This window comes from Zea mays, chromosome 1, assembly GCF_902167145.1.
Source record: "Zea mays cultivar B73 chromosome 1, Zm-B73-REFERENCE-NAM-5.0, whole genome shotgun sequence".
In the NCBI taxonomy this organism is placed as follows: domain Eukaryota; kingdom Viridiplantae; phylum Streptophyta; class Magnoliopsida; order Poales; family Poaceae; genus Zea; species Zea mays.
In genome coordinates, this window is record NC_050096.1 from 220,080,481 (window position 1) to 220,101,142 (window position 20,662).

The 20,662-nt window shown below is 41.0% G+C and overlaps 1 protein-coding gene across 1 annotated transcript; it reads left to right on the top strand.

Moving 5' to 3' along the window:
* Positions 1-4,789: 4,789 nt before the first annotated feature.
* LOC103643294 (putative 1-phosphatidylinositol-3-phosphate 5-kinase FAB1C) lies at positions 4,790-12,385 on the top strand. The gene is made up of 11 exons (XM_008666449.3): positions 4,790-5,575; positions 5,958-6,707; positions 6,786-6,939; positions 7,017-7,355; positions 7,524-8,318; positions 8,420-8,751; positions 8,832-8,958; positions 9,057-9,215; positions 9,326-10,795; positions 10,892-11,149; positions 11,584-12,385. The coding sequence occupies exons 1-11, from the start codon at positions 5,337-5,339 to the stop codon at positions 11,836-11,838; spliced, it is 4,878 nt and encodes a 1,625-aa protein (XP_008664671.1). The 5' UTR covers positions 4,790-5,336; the 3' UTR covers positions 11,839-12,385.
* The last annotated feature ends 8,277 nt before the right edge of the window (positions 12,386-20,662 follow it).

The following is a 20,662-nucleotide window of genomic DNA, read 5'->3' on the forward strand; positions in this document are numbered from 1 at the left end:
TTGAGGCAAAAAAACACCTTGTTCTTCAATTAGCCTATAATCCAAGTCCAAAAAAATACTTGTGTTAGTAGCTAGGTCTCACACACCAATTAAGCTAGTTAGGGCCTCCATCAAGGGCCAACAAATTCCACAGAGAAAACAAAACGCCAGCCTAGATTGCTTATGAAGCTGAACATCTCAAAAGTTTTTGTCTCGATATGCTAGGACTATATATCTCATTATCTCTCACGTCACCCTACACCAACACACATGGCTCAAAATCCTTACTTCATCACCTTCCAAAATCCTTTTTCGATGGGTTACCACATGGCTCAAAGCAAATTTGCAAAAAAAAGTGGTTAGCCATCAGTTGCACAGGGATCGGGAGGATTTAGGGGCATTAAATCCCTTCCTATTCAATTTGATTAGGTAGGGATTTAATCCCCTCCAATTCCTTGTAAACCGAACAAGTCCTCAAGCAAGGTTAAGCCGGGTCCTTTAGTTAGGGTTAAATTGATTATCAATAATTTTAATTTTAGAGAAATGTTAAGCACATTTTTTGTAAAAAAACAAATAACCGGCCAAAATCGGTTAACCACAATACATATTATTCTATAGGAGATAATGCAACTATATAATTATGTTGGAAAGCACCTAACAAGAAATGGAACATACAAAGAGGAAAAGAAACAAATAATGCTTCTAACACATAAAATCTCAAGGACATACATGTTGATATGCAAATAGGCATGATTTGTGTTTAATATTGAAGGACCATGACGCCTAACAAAGAGGATGAATTAGGTGATCTATTTTACAAACTAAGCTCTACAAATTTTGCCTAATCACAATCTGTACAATACATAAACTATCTATGTGAAACTACAGTTTTGATTAAATGTGTTGATATCTTTACTGCAAAGAGTTATGTCACGTAGGTTCTAAATCTATTAACTAGCGTAACAGCTAAGATGTACAATATAAAAATCCATGACGACAATTGGAAATGAGGGCATGGAAGGGAGGCTAAACATGGATAAAACATAAACATTGTTCAAACATATATCACACATAGACATAACTCATATATGTTGTTATTTGAACAAACATTAGAACTTGGTTTCTTTGAATGTTGCATTGTCAATGACATATGTTGGTTGGTTCGTACAAACTACGTACTAGCTTTAAGTTCACTACCTACCACTAGACATTAAACCTAGTTAATCCCTTTGGACTGGTTGTTGTCACAGTTCATCCTCCATCCATCGCATAATTATTGCATAGTATTTGCTAGGATGGTAGAGGCAACCACAACATGCATCATTCTAACAACTTCGTCTTCACTTGTGATGCGTACATAAGGGGATGTAGGGCTATGGTTTCTAATAACTTCACTGCATTATATGGACACCTTATCAATTCAATCTACAAGTTTGAGGATCTACTCAAATATATCTTGGCTATGAGGAGTGGTGCCGCTAGCTTGGCTTGGTTTCAACACAATCTTTCGAATCTCAGCAGCGTGATCTTCCATCTCCTTGTCAACCCATTTTAGGGTTTCATACAAAGTGGTACACATCACATTTGTTGCCTTGCAATTCACTAATAATTTAGGTTCTTATCAACTAAAATGATTCAAACTAAGGCCACTACCTAGTTTAAGAAAAAACCATATAGATTTATGCAGGACTGGTAGCCCAATACAAGCTTGGACAAAATTTTAGATTTGAGTAGTTAAACAAGGAAGACAACAAAGACTTTAGTAATGGATGGTATCAAAATATCTATGCGGATTTCTTCTGTAGAAGCAGGCATTAGTTTGGAAGCAACCTTAACAATTTGCCAGTACTGACAATTTTTTTAACAATAGCCATGAAGAACTAGAATAAATGCTACAACTCAAGACAACAGGGGAAAGTACAACACCCAAAATGTTCCCATCAATTCATCTTATCCATCACGATCCAACAAACTGGAAATGTACTTCGGTTGACACATGCACATAGTTATGGTAAGCTGTTCCTTTCACCTCCTTCATACTCTATGAATTAGCGTGAATTCTATGAATCATTAAATAATTCATATAGTATTAGTTATTACTATGAACATTGTGTGAAATCATTTATTTTTAGCTACTGATATATATGTAGTTCGAAAACATGATTGCGTAAAGCATAACTACCTGGAGTGGTTACTTAAACAATCTACAAATTGCTAGAACCCTAAACCCCTATAGAATAAACATAGAGAGATTCATTCATGATGGAGTAAGTAGGAGTAGTTTACTGGACATCATGTAAACCCTATAAACGGTCAAATCGATCCTGATCTACTCTTATTCCCTAACAATACCCTTGTGTACGAGTGCTTACCTTCGACACTCGGAGATTGAAACTCCATGCTGGTCGGGTCATCGATGGTAGCGGCGGCCGAACCGCGCTCGAGGACGGCTCCTCTATGGAGGCGGAGACGCCGCCTTATTGCTTGGGGACCTACGCCGCCACTTTGATGGTGGAGAGGCCACGCCTGCCAGATCGAATGGCGGCGACAACCTAGTGTAGAAGTAGAGGGAGGAGCAATACATGACGAATGGAAAGAGGAAGCCAACGGTGGATGAACATGAGGATGCGATATGGAGAACCACGTGGAAATATGTGACACCACGGGAGGTCGTGCATTTTTGTGCAACTATTTTGGGCATCCATGAGAGGCAGTATTCCCCTAATTTCTGGAAGGTACTAATAAAAAGTACTCCTTCCATCCCAAAATATAATTCGTTTAGACTAATTATACATAAATTAAGTAACATATGAATGCAGTTTACATGTATGTCTATATTCATTGCCATTTGAATAAACGTGGACAGAAAAGTTGTGGGCTAGAAAAAACTATATTTTAAAATGAAGTGAGTAAATTTTTGTTCGGCAAAAAGTTTCATTCAGGAAAAAGAAGGAAAAGAAGCAGTATACATGATGTTAAAATATCCCCAGTTTTATTTAACAACTGCATACGACCATACTTTATAATTTGATATGCACAGCCGCCTGCGAGATCGATATGGTTGTCCATCTATCCGACCATGACACAGTGCATCCACTTTCGGTTTTCTGAATATTCTAGTGGATCCTAAATTCCCTTCCACAGCTCAAGATGGCTCGTTTTTTTTTTTTGTCTGACACCGACCTGTGGGGACAAATGGGTCACAGACTCACAGATATCAGAGATCCCTACCGGAGAGAGAGAAGGGGGGCTGTGGTGTTGCAAATTTAATTGGTGGTTGAATTTGCTCCTACCACGTATAGTGTAAACCGCCTTTTTAAGATGTGTCTATCACTCTCATCCAAGAGGTTACTCTAGACGGAGCCGCCCCAACTTTTGAGGGCTTGACACCAACGCCTTTAGGAAACAGCCATGTGTAAATGTTTAGCGAATTGTTTGGGCAAAACAACCATTGGTGACTAGAGTGATCACGAATAATAAGCTTTTGTTTCAAAAAGACGAATAATAACCTTCTGCCCTTTTTGATTTATTGGTCTTGTATGGTACACCACAGATTTTGGTTAGCAACCATGTAGTACTGCCATGCTCGCGAGAAAATCTTGGCACAATTCTTCTGCAGAAATATCTAAGTAATTTATGGTCTTTTTGATCCCCTAGGATTATAACATCATTTATAATATCTAATTATGACCTAAATAGACTAGATTACCAGGTGGATTATTATAATCAAAACATCATTTATAATAATTCCAGAATCCACCTTTGGATCTGTCTTTGTGATTATTACTATATATAGTTGGTTAAGGATAATCCGCCATAACAATACATGAATATAATATTATAGTTCGTAATCTATATCATAATAATTTTATATGCATTCACTCCATTCTAAAATGTAAAGTGCACTATGATTTCTGAAAACTTACTGAAAAAGGTATCCATTATGTTGCACATACTTAATTTTAGATATGTTTTAAAAAGAAAACCATGATTTAAGGAGAAACATTTTACTTGGGTTTAATACATGGGTACATAAAGTATTTGGATATTTTCTTAAGTTATCTCTAAAATTTTAGAATGCATTATATTACAAGACCAAGAGAGTAAAATATAGATTATAATAATAATTCAATTGTGATCCAAGCATGACTTTACTCTAAAGAGACCTGTGTCATACACAATAGTTTATTATTTGTATAAATGCTAAGATGATCTACCTATTGTGGACAAAGAGACTAAAGGTGTTTGGTTTCCCTGACTAAAGTTTAGTCTATATCACATTGGATATATTTAAATACCAAATTTTAATATTAAATATAGTATAATTATAAAATTAATTATATAGATAAAGGCTAAACTTTAGTACAATTTATTAAGCCTAATCAATCTATGATTACTAAATGTTTATTGTAGCATTATATGTGTAAACCATGGACTAATAAACTTTCATATGTTTGTCTCGTCGTTTAGTTTTCATCTTTCATCTGTAATTAGTTTTATAATAAAACTATTTAATACTTCTAACTAGCATTTAAACATTCGATGTGATATAGAACTAAAGTCTTGGTTTTTGGATGCGAACATCCCTAGCAAGTACGTAAAATAAAAAAAGAAGGATACATTCATATCATTGGGTTCCTTTTTACTCATTAATGCATATATATCTTCTAACTTTATAATTCATCAATTAGCAGCAAAACAAAATCTTTAGGCATTTACTCACCCCGTATAAATTTGTATACTACTACTAGGCATACAGCCTCATATCCATACAGTATTTATTAAATAAATTAAATTACTAATATAGCCCATTCCCATTGCGTGCCCATTGTTTTTGTCCGAAAGATACTGCTCCTCCATCACCGGCATCCCGCATTCTCGACAATTAAAACCTCCGCCCCACCCCTCCTCCCCTCTAATCCGCCCGCCATTACTTTCGCAGACGCCGCTCTTCGCTCGCTCACCGCCGCTTCCTTCCACGGGCCATTTCGTCTCCGTCGCCCATGCTCACCTCCTTCAACTCTGTGAACCCGCGATCCGACGTGTAGTGCCGCCGTACTGCGCGGCGACGGCCCACCGGCGAGGAGCCGCCGACCTATGCCCCTCGGCCAGTCCGGCATTGGCTAACCCCCAAATGCCTCCCGCCGCTAACTAGCCGCAGCCTGTACATACACAGACAGACAGACATACACACCGTACCGGAGGTTGAAGCGGAGAATCGATCCCGACGCTTCGCCGCCGCTGTCTCGTCGCCGGAGAGGAGTTTTAGCCTCAAAGGCGTGATTTTTTGCCTTGTTATTTTCTAGCTTTTTTCTTTCGTGATTTTTGGACCGTGTTCTCGCGATCGCGCCGGAGAGATGGGAGTTGTGGACTTCTCGGTGCTGGGCGCTCTGCAGAAGGTCAGATCCTTCGTCGCCGGCGCCACGCCGGCTGAAGCCGCAGACGGCCGGCTGCCCGCCACGCCGAGGTCGCGCAGCGGGGGGCCCTCCCCAGAGAACTCGCCCCCGCCCGCGGCGACGAGATCCGGAGGCAGGCGCGCCATCGCCCTGCGCCGGCAGATATCCTCGCCGGAGCTGCTCCGCTGCCGCGCTGTCAGGTACTGTGTGCTACTCCGTTTCCGTGGCTTTGGAAAAGTTGTACATACAGTACTTACGTTTCAAGTTTCCATTTTGACTTGCTGTGGAGGAAAAGGGAAAGGTGCTGTTTTTTTTCGATCTGAAGTGAACGGATTGATTATGCTTGCGTGGTGCCACCTGCTACGATCTAGCAATTAATAATAAGTTCGCTAAAAGTCTCTGCCTTTTTTAAAATTTGAGGTAGAACTTGGTCTTGAAGAAGACAGAATGAAAACTTGTGACTGGCAATTAAGTGGTTGCGGGAGCAAGTAATTCTAATGGAAGTTTGGGCTTTTCATTTTATTTTTACATTTAATTAACTATTGAGCTGAGTTTTTATTGATTTGGTTTGTACAAATGCAGGCGAGCAGATGATGAGGATGATGATGAGCCCGGGGTTCAGTTTTTCACCCATGGGAATGACTTCTTACATGACTTCTCAGATACAGAATCTGTTAGTGTTAGTACCCCTAATGATATCAACCGCTCCCTGACCCCAAGCCCCTTGGAGAGCCCGACTTGGATGGTGAAGCAGAACGACAGCTCACCAATATCCAGGAAGAATGGCCGTTTCAGCCCGGATTCTCCTGGATATGGTACAAAGGCAAGTTTAGGATCTGATGGTTCGCCGCAACAGATAAATGGTAGCGTCACTGACAGTGGTGACGGAAGCAAAACTCAGTATCCTGTTGAATTTGGTGCCAATATATGGTGCCCACCACCACCAGAAGATGAGGGCGATGATATCGAATCGAGGTTATTTGGATTCCAGGACGAGGATGATGAGGCTGGGGACTCAAGCGGGCTTCTTGTTTCTGGTAGCTTTAGTGCTAACAAAATAGCTGCTATTGACGAGGTCACAAACACTGCTCAGGAAGAGTGTCTGAAGACTGCGGTGCTCGGCCATTTCCGAGCTCTTGTGGCTCAATTACTGAAGGCAGAAGGCATTGATATGGGAAAGGATGATGGGTCCAAAGGTTGGCTTGATATTGTGTCATCCTTAACTTGGCAAGCTGCAAGCTATGTGAGGCCAGATACCAAGAAAGGAGGCAGCATGGATCCTACTGATTATGTGAAGGTCAAATGTATAGCATCAGGGGATCCAAGAGATAGGTTTGTGTTTTTCAGACTAAAATTTACATGGCTGTTGTCACTACCATGTAAAACTGACTAGTAATTTCTTTTGTACAGTAATTTTGTTCGAGGAGTTGTTTGCTCCAAGAATGTAAAACACAAGCGCATGGTCTCTGAGCATAGGAATGCAAAATTGCTCATTTTAGGGGGCGCACTTGAGTACCACAGGGTTCCTAATAAATTGGCATCTATTGGCAGGATACTTGAACAGGTCTGTGCCTAGCATACTCTTGCTGGATATTTGTTTGTCCAATTCATGCTATAATTGAAGAAATGCTCTTGATACAGGAGAAGGAGCACATGAAAATGATTGTTGGAAAGATTGAGTCCCGGCGACCTAATGTTGTGCTAGTTGAGAAAACTGTCTCATCTTCTGCTCAGGAGCTCTTCTCCAAAGACATTTCGTTAGTTCTGAATGTTAAGAGGACACTTTTGGACAGGGTATCAAGGTGCACAGGGGCACAAATTGCTTCATCAGCTGACAGTATTGCTTCAGTACGGCTAGGTCAATGTGAAGCGTTCAAGGTGCAAAAAGTTACAGAATTCCCATCAGCTAAACAGACAAATAGGAGATCAAGCAAGACACTGATGTTCTTTGAAGGCTGCCCTTGGCGTTTGGGTTGCACGGTAATAATAACTCTGCTTTATTATGAGCACCTGATTGGAATAACATCAAATACTGTAGATGCTCAATCTGTTATGAAGAGTATTAGCACTAAAAGTGTATTTTTTAGTTGATATTCAATTTACAGTTTTACTTTTCTAACTCTATTATAACTGCACCAATTTATGTAGGTTCTACTGAGAGGGTCATGTCGGGAGGAGCTCAAGAGGATTAAGCGTGCTGTACAACTTGCAGTCTTTGCTGCTTATCACCTTTCTCTTGAAACATCATTCTTTGCAGATGAAGGTGCAACACTTCCTAAATTGCCCTCGAGACATGTGGTAGTTGATCCAGATACAAGGAATTGTACAAATAGCAATTCAGCTGCATTGACCAATGTTGGTATGCCTCATGGACGTAAATCAGAACATGACAAACTCTCACAGACTGCTATGGTCAACATTATGTTTGAAAATACCCCTGTGTCACCTAGTTCATTGCCATCGAATGGAGAAGGCCACATGTTTGTGGGTGCATGTCAGCATAAAGAAACTGAATATTCTGTTGATCATAAGAACTCTTGTGAACATTGTGTATCCCGTGCAACTGGTTCATGCAACGGGTATGAAACATCTTTATGTTCATCAGATAATGATTCAATGACACAGAATCAAAATTTGCAGAACTCTGCAAAGCTTACATCAAATGCTCACCAATATGAGTTTCCAGCAAAGGAATGTCAACAAGTAGACCACTGGGATAGACAACCACATGATGATCAATCAGTAGATCAGCGGGACCTGAATAAATTTTCTGGTGAATACTTTCCTGGTTCTGACAATCATCAGAGCATATTAGTTTCGTTGTCCAGTACGTGTATCCCAAAAGGCTTGGTATGCGAGCGCTCCCATCTTTTCCGCATCAAGTTTTATGGTAGCTTTGATAAGCCACTTGGTAGATACCTCCGGGACGACTTATTTGATGAGGTACATCCCATTTTCATCTTGAGTATGTGCTGCCATGTTGGACTTCTCATAATATATAGTTTTGTAAACCTAATGGTTAACACTTTTCATATATTCATCAGGCATATCGCTGTCAGTCATGCAAAGAGCCATCAGAATCACATATTAGGCGTTATACTCACCAGCATGGTAGCTTAACAATTAGTGTTCGGAGGCTTCAATCTCGAAAGTTGCCTGGTGAGCGTGACGGAAGGATATGGATGTGGCACAGGTGCCTCAAGTGCAAACCTAAGGATGGTGTTCCACCTGCCACACGGAGGATAATCATGTCAGATGCTGCCTGGGGTCTGTCGCTTGGGAAATTCCTAGAGCTAAGTTTCTCAAACCATGCTTCTGCCAACCGAGTTGCAAGCTGTGGACATTCACTCCAGAGGGACTGCCTTCGTTTTTATGGGTACGTGTCTGCTATATTCTTTACAGTATCATATTGTTCTGTGCTCCAGTGAGATCTCAACAATTCAAATACAACTCCAGGTATGGAAACATGGTGGCATTCTTCAGATATTCTCCTGTTGACATTCTCTCAGTTAACCTTCCTCCACCAGTACTGGACTTCAATTGTTGTAGTACACAAGAGTGGCTAAAAAGGGTGGCAGTTGAGGTGTGCTCTTTTGTTAAATTTGAAGCTATGTTCATCCTCTGCATCCTACACATCAGTTTTAGCATGAACATCATGTGCTCATGTATTTCTTTCTATAGATATTTGGCAAAATGGAATCCTTGCATGTGGAGGTGTCTGAATTTCTTCACTGTACTGAAAAGAACATTGTAACTGAGGATGAACCTGTGAGGGAATGTGTTCAAAGGCAGATTATCGAGATGAAGGATTGGCTTAAAATGCAAAGAAATGAATATGAGGTGGTACATTCAGACTTTCCTGGCATTTTTTAACCTTTCCTGCCATATCATTAACTTTTTATCAAGAGTTACAATGATTTTATATTGATTTATTGCCCCTTTTCTTGCAGATGTTGCTTTTACCAGTCATGAGGGAAAGCAATCACCCCATGCAGACATCAATTGATATTCTGGAGCTCAACCGCTTGCGGCGTGGTCTTCTTCTTGATGCTTACATTTGGGATCGGAGGCTATGCCATATAGACTCGGTTCTTAATACACATGGCCATATTTCAAAAACCAATCCAGATAATCTTGATATTCTCCTATGCACCAGACTGAAGGAGTGGAAAGCTGATTTGCTTTGTGGGGATACTGAGATTGAAAAATCTTTAGGGAGTCCAAAGAAATCTTTGTTATCCAGAGAGGGCCATTTGAATGATAATGAGTACAGTGTTGCTGATACAAATTTAGAGATTTGTTTGGAGGGTCATCCTGTGGATGATGCAGATGATCTTGACAAAGTCTACAACAAATTCAGTGGAGTAAAGAAGCGGCCTACTGCTGAACCTACTGATGGCTTGGAACCTGTTGAGAGGTTACCCTCACTTGCATCCATTTTCTCTGATACTATTGATTTGGCATGGACTGGGTCTTGTGATTTGCAGCATGATCTTCCACAAGCTTTCACCAAAATTGATGAAAATGTATCCTTTAATTTGGACAGTCCGAAGTACAGCAATTTAGTAACCCCTGTTAGAATTCACTCGTTTAGTTCTACGCTGGGGTTGCGGCAGAGAGAACGAACTGGATTAGTTCCAGCTTCTTTGCATCTATCATCATTCAAATCTGCTGAGTACTTCGGAGCTATGAGAAGCATCCTGAAGGACCCAATGCCAAATATGCGAAGGTCCTGTTCTCAAAGGTCTCCTGGGACGATAGAGAAATTAAATGTTGTTCTTGCACGTAAACCCACATATATCTCATCTACTTCAAATATTATCAATGATGGGGCACGGCTACTGTTACCCCAGACTGGATATGAACATGATGTCGTTGTTGCAGTATACGAGGATGAGCCCACCAGTATTATATCATATGCCATGACATCAGAAGAATATGTAGAACAAGTAACACACAGACTGAATTCCAGTTTGAGTTTTTCTCATCAACCAAATACTAATGGGATTAGCAGCCATGGACTTGAGGCGTCCTCTCCATCTCAAGGAGACCATTTGCATTCCAAGGGAACTCATTTTAAGTTATCCTTCGATGATGACTCACCGATTTCTCCAGATAAAACAAAGTTCTCTGTGATTTGCTATTTTGCAAAGCATTTTGCTGCGCTGAGAAAGAAATGCTGTCCCAAAGATATTGATTACATACGTTCTCTAAGTCGCTGCAAGAGATGGAACGCGCAGGGTGGAAAAAGCAATGTTTACTTTGCAAAGACACTGGATGAAAGGTTCATAATCAAACAAGTCACGAGAACAGAGCTGGAGTCTTTTGTAGAGTTTGCTCCTCAGTACTTCAAGTATTTAATGGAATCCTTGGCTTCTGGTAGCCCAACCTGCCTGGCCAAAATAGTAGGGTTATATCAGGTTTGTTTTTCTCCACTCACTGCATCATGTTTTATACAACTGTAGAGTGTAAGGCATCACCCTGAATTCTATCTTGCCCTTTTTGCTTGAGTTCAGGTTGGCGTCAAGAGCTTGAAAACTGGGAAGGAAGTGAGGATGGATCTGATGGTGATGGAAAATGTTTTCTTTGAAAGGAAGATATCTCGGGTGTATGACCTAAAGGGTTCATTGCGCTCACGCTACACGGCTGGGGACAGCAAAGTCCTCTTGGATGCAAACCTCATAGAGGCATTGCATACGAAGCCTATATTTTTGGGGAGCAAGGCAAAACGAAGATTGGAAAGAGCTGTCTGGAATGATACTTCATTCCTTGCGGTATGCGACTACGTCTCTGTGCTTACTGTTTAACAAATATATTTGAATATTTAATCAATTTACCAATTTAGCACATACGAACTAAACTCTGAACTATAATTTATTTATAGATATGTAATTGTTACATAATTGTTTTGGGGCATTGCCCGATGCAAACTCACCCCCCCCCCCCATGTTTTACGTGGTATTTGTCACCCACAAAACGGATGCTCCTGCCTTTTAGTGCGGACAGTGTATTTTGCAGCATGTGTACGTTCCTCACCTCCATGTATACCTATTTCAGATGGAATTTGCACTACTGGTTTACTTTTTGGCAGTGATTGCGCTGCAGAGCATTTAATTTAGAAACTAAACTGGCATTTAGTATCTACTAAATTCCCCGCAATGGATGTGGAAACTTGGAGTTGTAATTGAGTCTGCTACATGCTTTGCAGTTGGCGGATGTGATGGACTACTCTCTCCTTGTTGGCATCGACGAGGAGAAGAAAGAGCTCGTCATCGGCATCATCGACTACTTGCGCCAATACACCTGGGACAAGCAGCTGGAGACGTGGGTGAAGGCCTCGGGCATTCTTGGTGGCCCCAAGAACGAATCCCCCACCGTCATATCTCCAATGCAGTACAAGAAGAGGTTCAGGAAAGCCATGTCCAAGTACTTCCTCACCGTCCCGGACCAGTGGTCCTCTTGACGGCCTGGCTAGCTAACAAGAATTGTCCGCCTTAACCAGAAGCGTTTGCCGTGCCATGCCATGCCATGCCATAGTACATGTCCGTCATTCTTTCTGTGCCTAGACCCTAGAGAGAGAGAGAGAGAGAGAGAGAGGTAGTCAAATTCATTTTGTGTCCGCCTGTACCATCTGTAGCAGCCATAGATAGGGGATCATCCTCCGACTGGGGATGCTGGATGCCAAGCATATGGTCACTGCAGTGTCCAGCCACAGATAGAGAGGCTTGGTCCATGACTCCCATCTCCATGTACATTACGGCCAGCATATAATATGTCTGAGGAGAAAAAAAAAGGAAATCTGTCGACGAAATGCAGAGAATTCTTTTGATGCCTTTGTGGCATGTATGCAGACTGTGAAGGCTATTGCAATGTGTCACCCCCCCGTAATTTCGTTGGGAGTAGTTGCGGTTCACCTGCCGTGAGAGTGAAAGCTATTGCATGTATCACTGAGCTCTTGACGGTTCTTGTCAAATACTCCTAGTTAAGTTTCACGCAACAATCAGACATCATCTTCTTCGAGTAATAGTACACTAACAGTATGGCTACGGCAGGTCTATGTCGTGGAGCCACATAGTCTGCTTTAATCCGTACTGGTTTTTACTGTTTTCACAGTGTTTTTGATTCTATTGATTGCTGCAGCAGTTCTAAGAGGCGTCGGCATGAGAGAGAGAGAGGGGAGGGGTTGGTGCTATCTGCAACCCCCGACCCGAGCGTGTAGTGTAGTGGAGCGGTCAGCTACTAACCACGTGTGTGAGAGGCCAGCAAGCTGCACCCACAAGTCCAACCTAACCAGCCGGCGACGTTAGCTACCCCAACAGTGGAACTCCCCCCTACTTCACGGGCCTACAAATATGCATCAAAGCATCCTGTCTAGCAGCTTGGAGCTTAGCCGTCTTGGACGACGTCTTGACTCTCTCTCTTGAGGTAAACAATGTCTGACGTCTTGAGAGCATCCATTCATGCTTGTAAAATGCATGTTGTAAGATCGATGTATTGCTTGTTTTTTTGTCGCAGTAGCTTGGCTTTGCAACAAGACAAGTAGATATTTAGATAGATATAGTTATGAATGAGTGATGGCTGATGATGATCTCTCTCTTTATTTGTGTTTCATGTATTGACAGGTCTCGTGCATACATGTATCTTTGGGTGATGTGTGTGCTCCGTGCTCGGTTCTTTGTCAGGTAAACAGTCCTTGGATCTGGGCCTCGAGTTCGTTGTCTGTTCGACCTCGCATTCACCTGAACCCGCTGCAAAATCCGATTATATGGTTGGTTGGAGCCACATGAAACATATCCTGAAAGACCTTCTTTTGCCATGATTACCTGTTCACAATAAATTACCCACAAATCTAGATACACAATATAAGAAGGATCATCTCTCTCTCTCTCTCTCTCTCTCTCTCTCTCTCTCTCTCTCTCTCTCTCTATTGACTTATCTATTTTTTTATGCACCCTCTTTTACGCCATCTCTTGTGCATCAAGAGACAATTGTGCGTAGTTACTCTGCTAGCTTTAGCAAGGTTCTAAATCTTCGATTGAACCGGTTGTTAGCTGTTTTCAGAGGTAGATCACTGAATGCTTTAGTTAGGGATTTAAAACACTAAGCTTTAGTAGCCTTGCCATGCCTAGCGTCCATCTAATACAATACTAGTATCACACTGCAATGCAAGCTGTAGTTAGTTACGTACACTACTGTATCTTTTCCTGCTACTCCTGATGATACTTAACTCCCATCTTCATTGTTCTCTTGTCAACATCAACAAAATGGCTAGGTTAAGATGTACTACTATATATAGATCTCGGCGCAACGGTATTCACAACTGATGTAGGGTATTAATGTAGGTAGGTTTCTGTATTCTTTATTTATTTATTTTTTGAACAAAGCCCATAAGATTATTTAGTAACCTTCATAGATTTTATTGCGCATCTAGATATAACATATTTTGTATGTATAACAAAACCTATTCACCTAGAAAAGACAGAACATATAATAATTTGGTCGAGACAAACACCAGATTATTCAAGCATGTAAATGAAAGATACGCCAAAAAAAATAAAATCGAGTAGCAGTTTTAGAACTCCCCGCAATACAATATATTGATCATTTGTTTGTGTGCTTGTATAAATGGATATAGATCGATTTGCCTACTTTATTTTGTCTGTAAAAGAGTACAAAAATGCGAAAGGTAATAAATATTGTTTTTAATTTCAAGGAAATAAAATAAGAAATCAGATTACCCTGCTATATACTACTAGTATACATTCCTAATAATAAGAGGTCGAGTAGGCAGCGAACTTGAGCGCCACAACAAAGGACTGTCTATTTGACAAGGCCAGGTATGGAACAACATGCATCATATATCACTGCTCGTCACTGTTTCATCGATTGCCTCCAGGCTCTCTATACGAATACTTTCTCTATTCTGAATTATAAGATGTCTTATGTTTTCTAATATATTGCTTTTATCATATATCTAGACATGTGTCTAGATATATATCTAAACGCATAATAAAAACTACTTCATCCATTCTAAACTATAATACGTCTTGATTTTGTAATATATCACTTTTGCTATGTACTTAGATACACAATATGTCTAGATACGTACGTAGTAAAAGAAATATATCTACAAGCGTTATCATCTTATCTTATAATTTAAAACAGAGAAAATATGCATCTAGGAAACCGAAAAACGCTCTTATAATTTAGAATGGAGAGGTATTTTTTAACATAAACAACTTGAAACCAAGTTAAACTTCTTGTTTGCATTGTACGCAGGGGTGGAGGAAGGAGGGACAGAGGGAGGTCAAGCACCTCCTATGCTAAATGAATTTCTCTTTTATTCACATGATATTTTGCTATATAATTCAGCAAAAATATTGAGTTACCCCCTAATAATATATCTTTTAGCACTTGGCCCTTCTTAACAGTAATTTCTGTCTCCGCACCTGATTGTATAATTACATGCCTTCCATGCTTTTCTTAGATAGCTAGTCTCGTTACATACAGTTTCAAAGTGTCACTGCAAGTAGTTTTTTTACCATTAAGGACTTTGTGCTAGTGGTTTACTACCTCCTAAAACACAATGAAGATTATCTAGTTTATCCTAAGGCCAACTACCCTCCAGCCTGCTTTGAAATAAAGGAAAATGGAGAAATTAAAGAGGATTGAAATACTATAGGAAAAAATTTCTATGAAACCCTTTGGAACAAGGATTGTATTACTACAATCTGTGAAATTCCTAAAGAATGGCTCATTTCATACGAATTCTACCAAGAGGTTTAACGTCACAAGTTCTTTGTGCCATTTTCTCTGATTAAAATCCTATGATTTTCCTACCCTCCATCCAAACATTTGTCCTTGCATTTGTTGCACTTTTCAAGACGTCACGACATTCAATTTATACAATTTTCCCATTTTTTTATTGTTAGAATCCCGCGCTCTAAAAATCTCTAAGGGCTAGTTTGATGAACAAGGAAATAGAGGGGATCCCGATCCCTCCCCATGGATCCCCTCTATTTCCCTGTTCACCAAATCAACCCTAAGTGGGAACAAATTATAAAATCTCTAAGTATGACTAAATCTAAGTTTACCCTTAGTTGCTGGAAAAAAGTTTCATGTACGACTCTAATAAACTTACTTATTTCTTTTATGGTCCTAAAAAGTTAAAAATTCCTTCTATGACTTTTGACTACAAATTTTGTTCATTACATGACTGTCAAAGCACCAGATATGGCACCTAGGCACTACTGGACTATCCGCGATTATATTAATTCAGACGAAAATCCTTATCTCGTGCGTGCTAATCCGGCTAATCATGTGGGAATCTGTTGAAAAGCACCTAGGAATGGGTCTAGACCTCCACCCCAATATATATTAGAGGGTATAGCCGATTGAGGCATGATACACCTAGCCCAGGTGGGGTTGGCCGAGACCCAACAAATTAGGGTTGTCTAGAGCCCAACAGTTCATTAAGCACACCCAACTCAGGGAAGACCCAATTGCCCCAAAAGACTAGTCCAATAGGGGAAGGGTGGCTCTCCCTTTTAAGGTGGCTTCCTCCTCCTAAGTTAAGTGAGGTGGGATAATTCTGAGGCTCACACGGTTGTCGTCCGACTACAATTGCCAACTGGGCCAATTGCGTCTTTGCCAACGGGTAGTAGTGGAGGATGTCCTCATCATTCTCACCTTCTTAAAATGGATCCTAGCTCCGATACCAGATGATATACCCAACAAATTAGGGTAATAGTGGAAGTTAAGTGAGGTGGGGTTGACCGAGGCCCAACAAATTAGGGTAACCCGGAGCCCACCAATTCATTAAGCACACCCAACTCAAGGAAAGACCCAATCGCCCCAAAGACTAGTTCAATGAGGGAAGGGGGACTCTCCCTTTTAAAGTGACTTCCTCCTCCCAAGTTAAGTGAGGTGGGATAATTCTGAGGCTCACACGGTCGTCGTCCGACTACAATTGGGCCAACTAGGACAATTGTGTATTTGTCAATGGGTAATAGTTGATGATGGGATGATACACCCAGCCTAGGTGGTGTTAGCCGAGGCCCAACAAATTAGGGCAACCCGGAGCCCAACAGTTCATTAAGCACACCCAACTTAGGGAAAAGTCCAATCGTCCCAAAAGACTAGTCCAATGGGGGAAGAGTGGCTCTCCCTTTTAAAGTGGCTTCCTCCTCCCAAGTTAAGCGAGGTGGGATCATTATAAGGCTCACATGGTCGCCGTCTGACTACAATTGGGCCAACTAGGCCAATTGTGTATTTGTCAACGAGTAATAGTGGAAGGCTAGCATAACGATACCCGGTCACCTAAAGCCCCCATTCCCAAGGTTAGTGGATTGTCACTGGATATTTTAGAAAAGATTAGGGAAGAGATAGTCAGGTTGTTCAGGGACAAATTCAGTGTTATTGTGTCTAGCATGGGACAGACATATTAGAAGCCTTACGACCACCGATTTGACACCATGCTATATCCACACGGGACTAGGATACCAGATTTCTCCAAATTTTCCAATGAGTGTGGGAAGAGCACACATGAGCACATAGGTCATTTCCTAGCACAACTAGGGGAGTTGACCGATATGGAAGCCGTTTGTGTCTAATTACTCTCATTATCCCTAACTAGTACCGCATCCACATGGTACACTACCCTGCCACCTAACTCTATTAGCTCTTGGGGGATTATAACAAAAATTTCATGCTAGCTTTACAAAGCACTTGGAAAGAATAGAGTGAGAAGAAGAAAACAACCAAGCAACAAGAGCAACAAAATAAACACAAATCACCCTCTCTCAAGTCACTAAGCACTTCATTTGATTTTGTAGCTTGGAGAGGATTTGATGCTTTGATTGTGCCTTTGGAGTGTATTCTTTTGCTCTAGTATTGAATGGAGAAGTTGCAATGCTTGGATGGCTTGAATGGAGGTGGTTGGGGGTATCTATAGCCTCCAACCACTTTCTAGTCGTTGGCTGACTTTGCTGTCGATGGGCACATCGGACAGTCCGGTGGTGCACCGGATACTGCATTGTTCACTATCCGGTGTGTGCCACATCAGTCGACCGTTGGGGTTTGGAGCTGTTGACCGTTGAAGTCTTCTGTCTTCTTGCGGCACCAGACAGTCCGGTGGCACACCAGATAGTCCGGTGCGTTCTGACTTTGCAGAATGACTTCTGACTTATGCTCTATTGACTGCGCTGCAATTAGCGCAGTTGATCGTTGGGCGAACTTGACCGTTGCTCCATTGGCTCACCAGACAGCCCGGTGAATTATAGTGGACGCGCGCTGAGAAAACCCAAGAGCGGCCAATTCGTGAGGTGCTCGGGCCTGGGCACCGCACAGTGTCCGGTGCGCCATTGGGTGCACCAATTCTTTTATGCTACAAACTTTGTAGAATTCTTTCAAGTCTTTTTCTTTGTATGTTAATGTTGAACTTTATGCGCCTGAGAAAATAGCAACTAGACAAACTAGTTAGTCCATATGGTTTGTGATGGACGTCAAACACCAAAATCGATTATAGGAAATGGTTAAGTCCATTTCCCTTTCAATCTCCCCCTTTTTGGTGATTGATGCCAACATAAACTAAAGCAAATACAAAGTGTAGAAATGTAACTAGTTTGCATTTTGTCAGATGAGCATAAGTTACTTTGAAATGAACCAATTGAAAATATTTCTACGCATATATGGTTGCTTTGATCTAGTTTAAGATTTTGGACCACATTTGCACCACTCAGCTTGTTTTCACAAATCATTTGGAAAAGTCTTTTCAAATTCTTTTGCAGTTATCCAATGGTATAAGAATAAGATTTCAAAATGCATTTTCAAGTTTTTGAAAATTCTCCCTCTGAATAAGTTCTCCCCTTAGCTGTCAAGAGGGTTTTTGCAATTTAAATAATCTCTCCCCCTTTTTGAAACAGTTTTTAGAAAAAAACAGTGTGGTGGTGTGGTCCTTTTGCTTTGGGGCTACTATTCTCTCCCCCTTTGGCATTAAGCGCCAAAAACAAAGAGAACTATAGGCATATTACTCTCTCCCAAAAAGATATGAATGAAAGTTCATGAGTAGGGCAAAGGATAAAAGATACCGACAGAGTCGTAGTGGAAGTCCGGCTTTTGCTGAATACTCTATTTCCCTTTCAATCTAAGACTAATCATTGAGATACTCATGGAAGCACATTGGTCTTAGCCTTGGTACAAGAAGAATAAGAAATATACATTTGTACCAAATGAAAGAGACATGATCAAAGGTATAAAAAGAGATATGTGTGCAAGATTTCAATCAAAGTTTCGAGAATCTATGATCTTTAGCTCATTCCTAAGCTTGCTAAAAGTCTTTTCATCCTGGGGCTTGGTGAAGATATCGGCTAATTGATTGTGGGTGCTTACATAAAAAAATTGATATCCCCTTTTGTTGGTGATCTCTCAAAAAGTGATACTGGATGTCAATGTGCTTAGTGCGGATGTGTTCAACGGGTTATCTGCCATGCGGATTGCACTCTCATTATCACATAGGAGAGGGACTTTGCTCAACTTGTAGCCATAGTCCCTAAGGGTTTGCCTCATCTAGAGTAATTGTGCACAACAATGTATTGCAGCAATATACTCGGCTTCGGCGGTGGATAGAGCTATTGAGTTTTATTTCTTTGAAGCTCAAGACACCATGGATCTTCCAAGAAACTGACAAGTCCCTGATGTGCTCTTCCTGTCAATTTTACATCCCGCATAATTGACATCGGAATACCCAATTAAATCAAAGGTAGATCCCTTGGGGTACCAAAGCCCAAACTTAGGAGTGTAAACTAAATATCTCATGATTCTTTTCACGGCCCTAAGGTGAACTTCCTTAGAATTTGCCTGGAACCTTGCACACATGCATACAGAAAGCATAATATCCGGTCGTGAAGCACATAAATAGAGTAAAGATCCTATCATCGACTGGTATACCTTTTGATCTATGGATTTACCTCCCGTGTCGAGGTCCAGATGCCCATTGGTTCCCATGGGAGTCTTGATGGGTTTGGTATTCTTCATTCTAAACTTCTTGAGTATGTCTTGAATGTACTTAGTTTGGCAAATGAAGGTGCCCTCTTGGAGTAGCTTGATTTGAAATCCAAGGAAATACTTCAATTCCCCCATCATAGACATCTTGAATTTTTGTATCATAATCCTACTAAACTCTTCACAAGATGACTTGTTAGTAGACCTAAATATAATATCATCAACATAAATTTGGCATATAAACAAGTCTTTATCAATAGTTTTAGTGAAGAGAGTAGGGTCAGCTTTACCAACTTTGAAGCCATTAGTGATAAGAAAGTCTCTCAGGAATTCATACCACACTCTTGGGGCTTGCTTGAGCCCATAAAGCGCCTTTGAGAGCTTATAAACATGTGTAGGATACTCACTATCTTCAAAGCCGGGATGTTGCTCAACATACACCTCTTCCTTGATAGGACCATTGAGGAAGGCACTCTTCACGTCCATTTGATACAACTTAAAGCCATGGTAAGTAGCATATGCAAGTAATATACGAATTGACTCAAGCCTAGCTACGGGTGCATAGGTTTCATCGAAATCCAAACCTTTGACTTGTGAATATCCTTTAGCAACAAGTCGGGCCTTGTTCCTAGTCACCACACCATGCTCATTTTGTTTGTTGCGGAATACCCACTTGGTACCTACACCATTTTAGTTAGGACGTGGAACTAAATGCCATACCTCATTCCTTGTGAAGTTGTTGAGCTCCTCTTGCATTGCCACCACCCAGTCCGGATCTCTAAGTGCATCCTCTATCCTGTATGGCTCAATAGAAGACACAAAAGAGTAATGTTCACAAAAATGAGCAACTCGAGATCAAGTGGTTACCACCTTGTGAATGTCACCAAGTATGGAGTTGACGAGGTGATCTCTTTGAATTGCTTGGTGGACTCTTGGGTGTGGTGGTCTTTGATCCTGAATCTCTTGATCATCTTCCTCGTCTTGATCATCTTCATCTCCCCCTTGATCAATGTCCTCCTCTTGAGGTGGCTCATCATCTTGATCTTCATCCTCTTCTTCTTGAGTCATTTCCTCATCTTGAGTTGGTGGAGATGCTTGTATGGAAGATGATGGTTGATCTTGTGCTTGTGGAGGCTCTTCAAATTCTTTTGGACACACATCTCCAATGGACATGTTCCTTAGCGCGACACATGGAGCCTCTTCATCATCTAATTCATCAAGATCAACTTGCTCCACTTGGGAGCCATTAGTCTCATCAAACACAATGTCACAAGAAATTCAACTAA

Excerpts from the sequence above, each read along its gene's own strand:
- LOC103643294 (XM_008666449.3), top strand. The coding sequence starts at position 5,337 with ATGGGAGTTGTGGACTTCTCGGTGCTGGGCGCTCTGCAGAAGGTCAGA. Across the intron at positions 6,708-6,785 it reads TCAGGGGATCCAAGAGATAG|TAATTTTGTTCGAGGAGTTG; the intron begins GTTTGTGTTTTT and ends TCTTTTGTACAG. Across the intron at positions 9,216-9,325 it reads TGCAAAGAAATGAATATGAG|ATGTTGCTTTTACCAGTCAT; the intron begins GTGGTACATTCA and ends CTTTTCTTGCAG.